Below are 14912 nucleotides of genomic sequence, written 5' to 3'. Positions count from 1 at the left end.
CACACTATATAAATCCATGCCGGTTGCATGGATTTATATAGTGTGATGAAGTTGTCAAGCACTTTTCCAAGTGATGCTAAAATCGCTTGGAAAAGAGCTTGATAACCCGCATGTGGAAATGCATGCAAAAACGCTTGACAAACGCTTCTACCTGGCAGGAAAAACGCTTGTAAAAAACGCATGCTTTTTTCCTGCCAGGGAGATGTGGAAAAAATATGCAGCATTTCTGCATCGTGGGCACTTAGCCTTACTATCATTTACTAGCTCTCGGATTTGTGGGCCAATGAAAACACCCTCTTTTATCTTGGCATCACTGATGCATGGAAACTTCTGTCGCAAGTAAGCAAAGACTTCAGTTTGCTTGTTCATTGCTTTGACAAAGTTCTTCATTAATCCCAGTTTGATGTGCAAAGGTGGAAGGAATATCATCTTTTCATCTACCAGTGGTTCGTGTTTAACATTCTTCTGCCCTGGAATAAATTTATTGCGTAGTGGCCAGTCCTTCCTGATATAATGCGAGTCTCTTGCACGACTGTCCCATTCCCAAAGGAAACAACAGTACTTAGTGTATCCCATCTGTAAACCTAATAAAATTGCAGCTACCTTGAGATCACCACATATATTCCATTTGTACCTTGAGTATTGAATGTGCATCTGCATATTCTCATAGGTCTCCTTCATACTGATTGACATGTCCGATAGGTATCGAAGGGTAGACATTGTCATTGTGTAGCAAGACATCCTTAAAACTTAAGGCCAATGAATCAATGAACAGTCGCCATTCCCTTGGGTCATGGTCAACTCCAAGGACAGAAAACAATCCAGTAATATCACTGCAAAAAGTGAGACAGTCAGGTTGACTGAAATATTTGGTTAAATCTTCATGACGACTGCAAAATACTGAAATTTCTGTACCTGGCTGCAACAGATTCCACCCTTGCAACCTTGATCCAAGAAGTTCTGCCTGACTCTTTGATAAACCCAAATCTCTAACCAGATCGTTGAGTCTTGCTTGAGATATTAAACGTGGAGCAGTTGATATTGATGGTTCGAAATCTGAATCAGCAGCAGCTTCCATCTCTAATGAATCAACCATCATTTCATCGCCCTCTTCTATTCTCCACACCGGCGGTGGTTTTGGAACTGGCAGACTTTCATCGTGCGCCACTGGTCTAATTGCAGAAGCGAGCTTGGGATATTCAATAGACCTCCTGTTCTTAGAAGGAAAAACCGGATACATTCATCGTGCAGAAGTAACAATCGGTTATATGGTCCTTCTGCTCCCTCCCGATCATTGGAATGACAAACGGCATCTATGGTCGCACACCCTTCAGCCAAGACCTCAAACTCGTAGCGCAAGATGAGCAGCATATATGAGGAGCCCATGCTCTGTCTTGGTCACAAATTTTGCATCCAAAATATAACTCCTATGCCTTCTTAACAACTGCAGTTATACTCCTTTTCTGGGCTTTAAGGGTATAATCTCCACATGTATAACAAAAGAGATCACTACTATTGCGACATTGATGCGACATTCTACAACTCATTACTTATTAAACAGTTTTGCTCCTTATGAAATTTTCTCAAAACAGAAGAAACTCATGAAGATTACAGCGTCGTTACTGCTGTTATTATATAATGCTACTTGGAAATAGACCAAAGTCTGACAGTTGTGTCTGGACGTGCCTGAGAGTGCACAACTAATGCAGTGCATGATTGTACAGGACTTAAGTGCTGTATATTATAATAAAGAGAGTCCATATTATGAATTCCATTGGTTATTTCTACAAAAAATACACTTCTGAAATAAAAAGTTTAATATAAGTGCCAATTTATTATGCACTATGTACTGTCCTAATCATAATCGTAAAATTAAAATATCTCGGGAATGGTACATGCTACCGAAATGCTGATTTACATTTCTGAAATCAGCGCCTCAAAATACATGGACAACATGTTTTAAAACAGGAAACAGAAAAAAAGTTACAATTTGTTGACCAGTGTAATTTGTACAATCTTCCACCTAAGAGTGTCTGATCAGATTGCAAATGACAGAGGGAAGGAGGGAGGCGATTAACTTCAGAGATTTTTAATATTTTCTATGACATATCCAGAAAAAAAAAACACTGTACATGGAGACATTAGCATCAAATCACTCCTGTGTTGGTGTTCTTACAAGCAAAGTTTTATACATGAGATCTAACTGGATAAAAAGATTACAGCCGGGGAAAGATGGAAAACTTTCATATAGATGACTAGTGGTGATGTAGTCCGTGAAGGACTCTGGCCAAATATGTTTCTGGAGTTATAGTAGAAGATGTCGTCCTCATCATGAAGTAGTTATTTCTCATGTCACGTGTAATGAATATCTCCTGCAGTATTGCTAATGCCGATTCCAGTGTCAGTAAATGAGACGAGAATTAGCAATAAGGAAAATGAGTCTATGAGAAACGTATTCAGCTGCAGACTCCAAGGAAGAAACTGCTTGTTGTCTGTGGCCTAAAATATATAGGTTTCATTAGTACATGACAGGGTAAAAAGCAGAATGTTGTAAACTAATAAGAATACCATTGCTGCTTGGGTCCCCCACCAGTCTCTGTATTTCCTGTGTACTTCAGATTTCTACAGCTAATCAGTTGGCTAAGCAGTGGTCAAATTAACCAGTGATTGGTAGCATGGAGGAGATGTCTTTTTCTGCAATTCAACTTGTGTTCAAATCCATACAAGACTAGAGAATACAACATCTACACCTTCTATCTCCTGATATATTTCCCTTATTGTGTCCAGTAATTGTATTATTACACGGAATTCTTTATGATGTTCCATCGTCTCATTGTCTTCCTATTTAGGTCACTACAATATCGGATCCTCTCAGTGGACATCTTCTATATTGACAGAATTTTTGTGAATCACCCATCAAGGATGGATATGGACAGAGACAAGATGGCGGAGAGGATATTACACCTCACCCTAGAGATCATCTTCCGGCTTACTGGAGAGGTGAGAGATTCTGATGACGTCTCATTACATCATTCTTATCTATGGGAATAACAGATGGACAGAACTGGAGAGGTGAGGACTCTGGAAATGTCTATAGCGAGATTTATTAATGTGTCTCTCCATAACCAAGATTACACAGTAGTGAAGAAGACCTCTAGTGAGCGCTGTCAGGACCCTGTGTCTGAGGGATGGGAAAGACCCCTGAGCCCAATCACAGGGCCTCCACCTCACCCCCTGATACATGAGGACATCAATGACCAGAAGATCGTAGAACTCACCTATAAGATGATTGAGCTGCTGACTGGAGAGGTGACACTGCTGGGAATGCTGGGACATTATACAGTAACACTATTAAGGGATTGGGGGGATGACGGTATCATTGTATGTGTCAGGTTCCTATAAGGTGTCAGGATGTCGCTGTCTATTTCTCCAAGGAGGAGTGGGAGTATTTAGAAGGACACAAAGATCTGCACAAGGGCGTCATGATGGAGGTTCCCCAGTCCCTCACATCACCAGGTAATAGACAGGACTAAATACACACGGCCTATAATTATCTGTATGTAAAGAATGAATTCAGTCCCTGTATGTGTTTCCTCCAGATCTATCCAGTAAGAGGACAACACCAGAGAGATGTCCCCGTCCTCTTCTTCCACAGGACTGTAAACAAGAAGATCCTAATGTTCCTCAGGATCATCAGGTAGATGGAGAGAAGGTGTCATGAGATCTCCCCTATGATGTGAAGACGGCTGTGAAGGTCTTGTGTTCAGTCTTGTTTTATCCACCAGTATTATATGTTTTATATTTGTGTAATGAGGACCGTGGAGATGACAGGATTAGAGCTGATCATAGATGGGACTTCTCCATCTGTTTGTGTCTTTTACATTATTTGTTTCAGGGTGAAGATCTGACCCATATTAATACTACAGAGACATATGTATGGGGTGATGAGCGGTGTAAAGAGGAGATTCCTACATATGACTACACAGGTGAGTAGTGACCACTAAATGCAGAGAAGTGACAGATTCTTGTCTGTCACCAGCTATGGCTGCTTTATCGGTGATGTAGTCTGGCCATATCACAATCGTGTGATCGCCATTTTGCCACTAGAGCATAACATTCGCCTCCATATGAAAAATGTTCTAATTACTTGGGGAAATTGTGAAAGCTCTTTTCTATGGAACTTACAATCTGAAAGATCCACCTACCCCCTGGAATTAGAAGATGCTGACCGTTACCTGCCCAGATGACAGCGTACGTAGAAAGTGCTGACAAGTTAGAAAATCACTTGAAGAAAAATATTCTGATGGGCCTGTAAGAGAAAGTGGAGGGTAATGATGTTCCTTCCTAGATCCCTGATATCTTATTGGATGAATCTACCTTCTCTCCCTTCTGTGCTGCTGAATATGCTCATATGGTCCCTACAAGACCAGGTCCAGTCTCTCTGGCCAAACTTCACTTTTATGATCGACAACATTAAATGTGCAGTGAGGCCAAGTGTGAATTTCTGTACAATAACAAAAAGAAGTTAGGTATCAGGGCAGAGACATAAGGAAAATAGGTCACCAAATAGATGAGTATAAAGTTATGTTAGGTACGGGGCAGAGACATATGAGGAATATAGGTCCCCACTCAGGTAAGTAATAAAGCTTATTAAGTAACAGGGCAGAGACATATAGGGAGTACAGGTCTCCAAACAGATCAGTATAGAGGCATGTGGCCAGGTGGCTTGCCTCACTGCTCAAAATGTGCTGGGTGGGTACCTTTAATGGAGCTGTGAACAGGCGCTCCCGCCGCACCTTCATCTTGTGCATCTGTCTCTAGTTGCGGTTGGGGGTTTATGTATGTTTCCGCGATTACCGCCAGACCGTAAGTGCATGCGCTCAAACTCGACCCCCCCTGGAAGTTGCGTCACAGGCAGGTGATGTGGCAGGGAGAGTGGGTCTGTTGGGGCGGACCTGTCCTCCTGTATGGCTGTGTCACATGTGTAGCACATCCATGGCGTCTGGTGAAGCCTGCGCATGCGCTTTAGGCTATATGCGATAGTTCTGTTATGTTAATTTTTTTTAGAGAGGAGTAGCGCTGGCAGGTAGGCCTATTATTCCTGCTGCAAGTGGGACAGTATCCTCACACTGTCGGGGAAAATGAATGTACAAAGTATGTATAATAATTCACTAGCGCTGGAATAAGACTGGAGATATCCTAATGAGATAAAATATACAAATGTATTAGTATTGGTTTAAAATACATTACAAAAGTAAAATCAGGGGTATAAATAGGATAAAATATAGCCTGTCGGAGATACGGTCTAAAAAAGGAGGGAAGAGTGGTGGGATAGTAATTTTCCTCCTGTATTTCAGATAATTTGTCCGGTTGAGGTTTAGTAGTTTCTTTCCTAATTAGAAGACAAATGGTTTAGAATGTGGTGTGAAGATAGCAGGTCTGATTGAGGAGTAACCGATCTTACCTGCTGGTGAGGAAGGAAGGATGGTTAGTGGTCCTCTGTGTTGGTGTATTTTCTCGATGGTAGAGAAAGCTAAAATATTGAAAATTAGTTAATTCCAAAATCATGTCTACAGGTAAGGGTTTGGTGGTACCACACCTACCGGGAAGAAAAAGAGGATGTTGGTAAATAGCTTTTTAGGAAGCGAGTTACTATTGTCCAAGTGGTCTTTTTGGTCCGGTGACTTGGAGAATCAAAGAAACAATATAGGTAAGGTAAAATAGGTTAGAATAAAGAACATATAATTTTATTAGGAATTGTAACTTTTAATTAAATCAATTACCTCTGGAAACAGTCCAGGGATGACTTGGAGAGAAAAGTGCTTATTATGGCACGTTCGTGGTGTAATCCATTTTAAACCGATAAAATATACAAATTATTCCTGCGCTAGTGAATTATTATACATACTCAGTTCTGTTATGTTGTCATCATGGTGTATCGATGAGGGGCAAAAGTGAGGTTGATCTGGGTGGGGGAATAAAATTGTGCTGGTTTGGTCAATTGGTGCTGTGGATGAAAGGAATAATGGAGGGGGGTGTAAGGAATGTATGGAGTCCTGTATGAAACTAAATAGTGTGAGGCCATGCCCCTTGTATGTAATTAGGTTTGCTAGAATGATATATGGGAGCTGTGTGTAAGAGGGTGAGGGGAAGGGGTGGAGACGGAGATAGGAGGGGGAAGCCAGGGGAGACGGGAAGGGGGTTTCTGGAACTCACCTGGAGAGGAGGAATAGGAGTAGGTTGTAGAGCTGATCTAGTGTGTCTGAAAAAAAGATGATCAGGTTAGCCAATCTATTTCATGGTTGAGACCCTCTGTCAATGTCTGGAGGGTGTGTATCCAGAACCACTCACGTTGTTTAAGGAGTTTAATATGGTTACCACCTCGTCTGGGTACTTGTTCGATCACCTGGAGCCTGAGTTGTGATACTGCATGCCTGGCGCTGGAGAAATGATGGGATAGTGGTAACAAGGTTTTGCCGCAATGAATCGTGGATTTATGGCTGGCAATATGGTCCCTGATGTGTTGAGTAGTTTCCCCTACGAATAGTAGACAACATTGGCATTTGATTACATACACCTTAAAGTCAGATTCTCTGCAGAATGAATGAGGACAGGTATGGTGAAAGAAGCAGACGTCGCAGCAGCGGATCTCAGAGGAGATGGGTCACACAATTTGTAGAAGCCCTAATATGACAAAATGGCAGAAAACCAGAGCAGTAGAAATTCTCATAAAGTGACTCAATTTTGAATATTATAACCCTCAGTGAATTAATGTATAGGAGTAGTGACTATTTTGACTGCACAACCACTTTCCGGAAATTAACACGCAGTGCATGTTGGAGCGTGAAAATTGCAAATATACTATTTTATTGCCCAACACATAGTGCCCAGATTGTGCTCCAGGGGACACACACCGTAAATTAAGTGAGTTCTTCTCATTATAGTAATGCCAAATACATGGATGCTAAATGTGGTTTGGGCGCACTGCAAGGCTCTGAAGTGAGGGGGAGATCTGACTTTGGGAGAGCTGATATTGCTGGATTGGTTTATGGAAGCCATGTTGCTTTTCAAGAGCCTTTGAGACCCTAATAATGTGGAAACTTCTGTTTTTCCACTGACAGATGATAGACCTGAGTGGGGACTTGTTTATTGTAAGATGAGTGGAAGTTTTTATTGGTATTATTTTCACCTACATAACATCATTTGGTGGCTTTTTATTCCATATTTGGGATCCAGAATGAGCAAACAGTTGGACACCACGCTGTACTGGTTAATCCTATGAGGTTTTCTATTAGACTGTGAACTGTCATTGTCTTGGTAAATCTTTCAATGTTTTTACATAACTTGCCATTTCTACAGACACTTTAAGTAGAAATGCTCAAAAATATAAAACTCAAGGATATTTTATTCAAAAATAATAATTGGTTTTATTCTTGGCAGATGACTGTGCCAGGAGATCAGAGGGACAGCTGACATCTTCAATTTTTAAATCCGATGATCTTGAGATACCACAGGATACAATTGAAGTGAATGCCATTACTCCAGATATACCATCATCCCTTCACAGCAAAGATCTGTCATCTGATTCTTTAAAACAGGTCCTGTCTTCTGATTCATTACTGACTACTAAGGAAAATCATAGTCACAAAAGAGGCATTAAGAAACAAACTGCACCTAAAGCAACAAAGCCATTTTCACGTTCAGAATATGGAAATAGTCTTCTCAAAAAGTCTTTTCTTAAACCTCAAAAAACGTACACAGCAGAGAATAGATTTTTTTGTTTCAAGCAGGGGAAATGTTTTAACCAGAAATCAGATCTTAGTCACCAGAGAAGTCACACAGGGGGGAAACCATTTTCATGTTCAGAATGTCGGAAATGTTTTAAAGAGAAATCAAGGCTAACCCAACATCTGAGAACTCACACAGGGGAGAAGCCTTTTTCCTGTTCAGAACGTGGAAAATGTTTTACAAGGAAATCAAATATTATCGTACATCAGAGAACTCACACAGGGGAGAAGCCTTTTTTCTGTTCAGAATGTGGAAAATGTTTTACAGGGAAATCAGATCTGAACAAACATCAGAGAACTCACACAGGGGAGAAACCATTTTCATGTTTAGAATGTGGGAAATGTTTTGCAAAGAAGTCAAATCTTATCAAACATCTGAGCACTCACACAGGGGAGAAGCCATTTTCATGTTCAGAATGTGGGAAATGTTTTGCAAATAAATCATATCTTATCTCACATCAGAGAACTCACACAGGGGAGAAGCCATTTTCATGTTCAGAATGTGGGAAACGTTTTACAGAGAAATCACATCTTATCAAACATCAGAGAACTCACACAGGGGAGAAGCCTTTTTCATGTTCAGAATGTGGGAAATGTTTTACCCATGAATCAGATGTTGTAATACACCAAAGGACCCACACAGGGGAGAAGCCATTTTCATGTTCAGAATGTGTAAAATGTTTTACAAGGAAATCAAATCTTGTCAAACATCAGAGAACTCACATAAGGGATAAGCCTTTTTCATGTTCAGAATGTGAGAAATGTTTTGCAAATAAATCAAATCTTATTGCACATCAGAGAACTCACACAGGGGAGAAGCCATTTTCATGTTCAGAATGTGGGAAATGTTTTGCAAAGAAATCAAATCTTGTCAAACATCAGAGAACTCACACAGGAAAGAAGCCTTTTTCATGTTCAGAATGTGGGAAATGTTTTAACCATGAATCAGAAGTTGTTATACACCACAGAATTCACACAGGGGAGAAGCCATTTTCATGTTCAGAATGTGGAAAATGTTTTACAAGTAAATCAGATCTTGTCAGACATCAAAGAACTCACACAGGGGAGAAGCCATTTTCATGTTCAGAATGTGGAAAATGTTTTAACCAGAAAGCGCATTTTGATAGCCACCGGAGAACCCACACGGGAAAACGCCGCAACTACACCCAACTGGTCTCTGTATAGACTAAAAAGACCCTAGCTGCCCAACTTAAAACACCACCTCGGATCTAACTCCGTAATAGGCCATTGAGGGGTTTCTTGTACCTCCCGAGGAACCAGAGGGGAGGCCACAACACACTGTCAACAAGGGGAAAGGAAAGTGTGAAGTAAGATACAAAAACTCTGGGTGAGAAACTAAAACACATTCATATAGGGCAAATAAGTCAAGCTAAGAAGAATCAAAAATAAAAGGAATAAAAAGTATAATTTCCCAGAAACCTAATTGTTGAAGAAGGAAAAGTTGATGGAAGAGAAGGCAAACGGATGGAGAGGATAGTTTCACCTTTTTGGTGAAACTTACAAAATTCATCCTCACCCACGATTACTTTGAATTTGATAACCACATATATCTACAGGAGACTGATACAGAAATAGGAAGTATAATGGCTTAACAGTATCTTAATTTTCATGACCAAGCTTGAATGTGACTTCTTGTCCTCATGTCACATCAGGCCTCTGGCCTACTACCGTTACATTGACGATAGTTTAATCATCTGGACATAATCTGAGCAACAGCTAAAGAAGTTCCTTGAACACTTTAATCAATTTCATCCCACCATCAACTTAACACTCAACTACTTCTGTACTGAAATGAACTTTTTGGACGCCATCATTAAGTTACAGAACAATGAAATAGAGACGTCCATGTACCAGAAGCCAGTTGACCGTCCAACATCCCTTAAATGGGTCCGTTTCCATACAAAACACATAACCTCTATTGGCTACAGCCAGGCCATCTGATACAATTGGATATGTTCCAACGCTATGGACAGAGGCAAACACCTTGGTGGCCTCAGAAACACCTTTTTGAACCAGGGCTACCACCAAACAAGAATTGAAAACCAGATTGCAAGAGCCACCAGAATATCAAGGAATCATCTTCTAGATTTCAAAACTAAACAAGAAAGCAACCGGGTGCCTCTCGTAGTCACCTAAAATCCAAATCTGGAGGTGCTAATGGGAGCTGCATGGAAATTACAACAATCTATATTTCCAGACTCCCCACTTCTGTGATTTAGGCAGTCCTCTCCAACAGCTACAGGAACTTTTCCCTGCAGCCAGAAAAAATGTAAAACCTGTCTATTTATAATGACCACTGACAAGATAAAGATTCCCAACCCGCATCAGCACCACAAGATCCCAGGTGCTTTCAGCTGCATTACATCTAATATAGTGTACTTAATTATATGTACCAAATGTCCAGCTGGGGGTCTGTGTGTAGGGAAGACGGGGCAAAAATTTAGAACAAGGATGAATTCTCATCGCCACCCAATAAAAGAAAAAAGAATAGAGCTACCTGTGGCCAAATATTTTTTATCCCTGATCACAGCATCGTGGACATGAAATTACTTGTATTAAAATGTAACTTCAAATCTCAGAGAGACAAAAAAATTTGGGAGTACAATCTTATGACAATCTTTGACCTACTGTCACGGGTGTATCAGAGGTGACAGGTAGTCGCCCTGCAGTTGGTTGCAGGAGATCTCTATGTTTGGCATTACAGACATCTTAGATGAGAGGCTGTCTCTAAGACCTAGCGGCTACCTCCCTCTAGCTAATTGGCTCTCTGGCCTGGGTGTATAAATACCTGGTGTGTCTGAGAGGGAGGTGCCGGCTATATTCATTTCTACTTGTGAAGGCTTAGCAAGAGAAGTACTGCGTCATCTCTGGAGCTTGAGGCCAAGTGCACATTTGTCTAGACTTCATCTAAAGCTAAGCAATCTCCCCCCTGTTTGTTTTGTTGTCTATAGAGTTTAGTGAGATCGACTAGTGCTCATCTCCTCCCTTCCCTAGCCTTAGCCATACGCCAGGGAAAGCCAGGGTGAGGCACGTGTGCGGCAATTAGCGAGGAGCCAATATAGTGACGGTAGTTGAGACAGGGTGACCAGACTAGGAGATCTCCACTTCCCCCTTTCCCTAGTGTCTGGGCTCCCTTTCCCTCTTCCCTCTGTGTTCACTTAGTCGTTCCCACATCTGGGAAAGACTACATCTTAGTCTTTCACACACTCAGAGCAGCAATGAATGTATGTATATCGCATGTATTTATGTCTTTGTACATCAACTAAGGAATGTGCTCCTCAGACCATTTTGGGAGCATCACAATCATGGACCAGACCTCAATCACAGGACAATAAAACGTTCACACTCCTTATGTATGATCTGTGTCAATATTTACGGCCACAACTGCTTCTCCCTCTCCAATACTGATAGTTCTGCTTCATATCACTTGTCTTATCTACTGCATTATTCCTGTGCCCTGCTGTGTATGAATATGTGACTCTTCAGATTGTGTTATAGTATGCCTGATGAAGAGACCTGAGTAGTCTTGAAAGCTTGCAATTTACCATCTTTTCAGTTAGCCATTAAAAGGTATCAACCACTGAGGGCTCTCAAATCTTAATATTTTTCTATCTACTGGCTAACACGATACAATTAGGCTGCGTGCACACGATGCAGAAATGAAGCAGAAAATTTCTGCAGCATTTCTGCATCTCCCTGGCAGAAAAAACGCATGCAGATTGTGCATTCGTTTTTCCTGCAGAATACATGCGGATTCACATGCGTATCCACATGCGTTAATGCATGTGTTTCCGCATACGGGCTGACAAGCACTTTCAAGGCGATAGCATCACTTGGAAAGTGCTTGAGAACTAGGTCACACTATATAAATCCATGCAAATGGCATGGATTTATATAGTGTGACCGTAAAAATAGAAAAATAAAGCTATACTTACCTCCGATGCTGCCGCGTATGCTGTCGCGCTCCTTCCTGGTTCCTTCCTGGCTTGCCGGCATCTCGCGAGACAGCCTGCGGTCACATGACCGCGACGTCATCTCAGGTCCTGGAAGGAGAAGCGCTGCAGGGGCCGCCAGACAGGTGAATATAAACTTTATTTTTTATTTTATTCTTTTTTTTACAGGTACAATGGTACCCAGGTCTGGATGAGAGTCTTCTCTCCTCCAGACCTGGGTACCATCCGCACATTGAAATGCATATTATCCGCTTGTACAGATGTACAGACACGGATTCTATGCGTCTCAATGCAAGTCAATGGCGGCCATTCCGCTGCGCTTCCGCAAAATTAATGAACATGTTGCGGATTTATGAGCGCTACAGAAACGCTGCGGAAAAATCCACAGCATGTGCATTGACATTGCGGAATGCCATTGGGGACCATGGGGTGCGGATTACCATGCGTTTTTGATGCGTTTCTGCTGCGGAGACGCATGAAAAACGCATCGTGTGCACGCAGCCTAAAACATTTTTTTTTCTAAAATTTTTGCTAAACTTGAGAAATGTGTTTTTTTTTCTGTCCAGGAAGTTTCATTCATGGGTTTCATTTTATCAGCTGATGGGTTTAAGATGGATCCAGGGAAGGTTTTTATGTTATGGTTTTCATCCCCATTTTGGTGAATTTTCTAAGATAAGTTCTGAATGTCCTGGGGTGGAGGTCGTCCTACAGAAACATGGGGATGTTACATAGAGTAGGTTGAAAAAAACCTAGGTCCATAAAGTTCACCCTTTGTCCACCAATTATAAATTTTTGTCACTAAATTATCTATAACCTACAATGTTATGTGTACTGAGGAAGTCATCCAGCCCCTTTTTTCAAATTTGTTAGTGTTTACCATTACTACCTCTTATGGTAGAGCGTTCCACAGTCTGACTGCTCTAACTGTAAAGAACCCTTTCCCGCTTGCCAGAATAGCCATTCTTCCACCTGTAATAAGTGCCCCTTAGTTCTTCGTATGGTCTATGGATGGAATAATAGAGAGGAGATGATGGCGTGCACTCTGTCACAGCTGAGGTGCTGATGTAATGGGCATGGGCTCCAATAGTTCAAATATAATTCATCGCACACTCCAGAGGTGAAGATGCAAAAATTCATTTATTAACATAAGAAATAAAGAAATAGAAGTATCAAACGAATCGTGGATGGCGACAAAACAAGATGTTTCGGCCTATTAGTTGGCCTGTTCGCTACTGTAAAAAAAGAACAGAAATTATCAGGTACATTGGCCACAGGAATTACATGAAAATAATTATAAAAAATTCCAAACAGAGTTTGACTGCAGAGTATGATGAAGGAGGGGGGTGGGGGTTGGACAGGAGTGGGGAGGGGGAGGGAGAGATAAGTAGATACTTGGGTCTATACAATATATACAGCAAACATATTTACAAAAATACCATAGAAAACCCAGTAGAGAATACGTAAGTTCCTTACTTATAAATTGGTTTGTAGACAAGTCAGACGTAAATAGAAGGCAAAGGGGGAAGATTCACAAGGGCGAGGGACTGTAATATAAAGGGAATATCATGAGAATCACACAGGTTGCACATAGAGAGCGAGAAGTTATATGTAGATAAATACCTTGTACTTGTCCCATATACAGGTAGGGCTATTCAGGCCTGGAAAGACAGGTCAGAGTAAAATGAGGAGCAACTTAGAGATCAGTGTGCTAACAGGTTCTGCATACTAGCAGCAGACAATCCATTGATTAGCATGTCAGTACCTTAAATGAGGATAAATTTCACCTGGGTCCAGTGGGCCATGGAGATCCAGCATCCTGTGAGTGAGGGGGTAGTTAGAGGGGCGCTCCCGTGTCTTGCTGCTTCAGGCTTTGGTGTTACACTGGCCTGGGGGCCTTTTTTGGTGGCTGATTGCTGGACCGGAAGTGTGGCATCATTGGGGGCATGGCGCCGGAAGTGACAAGGTGCTGGTGCTCTCACACTGCAGAGAGATGCCAGTTGTTATGGTGATGAGGGTAAGCAGAGTGCACAATGTTCTTAGGCTAGTATGCAGTGATAACTCTGCATGATGTCACAGGGGAAAACAGTAAAAGCCTTCATTAGGAGTGTGGCAAGCTAGGGGCATCTGTGAATGCTTGGGAATTACACTGAGTAGAAAACTGAATATAACAATGAGCTGATGACAGACATGAGACATGCTAATAGGAAGTAATAATAGCACAGATATGTGACATGCTGATTGGAAATATAGCAATGTGCTGAACACATGGGGGGTGCCAAATGGAGATGATGATATGTAAATGGGGTCAGGAGTAATTGAGACTTGCTGAATGGGGGTGATAGTACCAGAACTGATTATGGGAGAGTGGAAAATATTATATGGAGAGACCAATGATAGGAAAATAGTAATTTTGGAAGAGGTACATCTGCCGCAGAGGGTGAGGATAGGATGATGGGATGGTGATGGAGTAATAGGGGGGTATGGTATTATCAGAGAAGAAAGAGGATATACACTATGTGGGGCATTGGTTATTGCATTATGCTAGGTGGGCACTCACCCTGTTGTACAGTAGGATTCATTGGGTCTGTGGAAAAATGAATGTATTAGTAAATCCATTCAATCTCCCTATTGAGGCCTTTGGGAGATGACGTTTGTAAGGTGTATATCCAGTGTGACGCTCGTTGTTTCAATAATTTGACATGATTCCCGCCCCTCCTTGGTCTAGCTACATGCTCTATCACTTGGAAAAGTAGTTTGGCCACTGTGTGTTTTGAAAACAGACAGCATAGCCAGAACAATAAACAACATTTTTAGAAAATAGCAAAAGGCAATGGTACTCACCAGCCAAAGTTTCAAGAGAAATGCACACCAGGACGCGGCCGGCCCCCTTTTGTTAGAAGGAGGTAACACAGGTGCAGAATGCTGATGAACAATCGCCCTCCTGGTGAGCATTTCTCTTGAAACTTTGGCTGGTGAGTACTATTGCCTTTTACTATTTTCTAAAAATTCTGTCTATTGTTCTGGCTATGCTGTCTGTTTTTAATGTTAGAGTAGGGACTCGCAAAACCGTGAGGACCCTTGACGATGGGTTGCGAGCTTACGTATTTTGGCCAAAATATTAACTAATACCTCATATGATATTTTTTGCACT

General features: G+C 41.5%; 1 protein-coding gene across 1 annotated transcript in view; it reads left to right on the top strand.

Moving 5' to 3' along the window:
- The window catches only part of LOC141192387 (uncharacterized), a 391820-nt gene that overhangs the window by 289054 nt on the left and 87854 nt on the right, over positions 1 to 14912 (top strand). Inside the window, exons 2-7 of the mRNA XM_073661906.1 lie at positions 2850 to 3000; positions 3131 to 3309; positions 3393 to 3516; positions 3600 to 3697; positions 3896 to 3986; positions 7441 to 8966. Of these exons, the coding sequence (XP_073518007.1) occupies positions 3286 to 3309; positions 3393 to 3516; positions 3600 to 3697; positions 3896 to 3986; positions 7441 to 8966 (1863 nt within the window). The 5' untranslated portion in view covers positions 2850 to 3000; positions 3131 to 3285. The remainder of the gene's footprint in view (positions 1 to 2849; positions 3001 to 3130; positions 3310 to 3392; positions 3517 to 3599; positions 3698 to 3895; positions 3987 to 7440; positions 8967 to 14912) is intronic.

The sequence above is a fragment of the Phyllobates terribilis genome, unplaced genomic scaffold, assembly GCF_046119375.1.
Source record: "Phyllobates terribilis strain yellow unplaced genomic scaffold, ASM4611937v1 Scaffold_60__1_contigs__length_8166268, whole genome shotgun sequence".
NCBI classification, from domain to species: domain Eukaryota; kingdom Metazoa; phylum Chordata; class Amphibia; order Anura; family Dendrobatidae; genus Phyllobates; species Phyllobates terribilis.
This window is presented reverse-complemented; position numbering and strand designations above follow the sequence as displayed.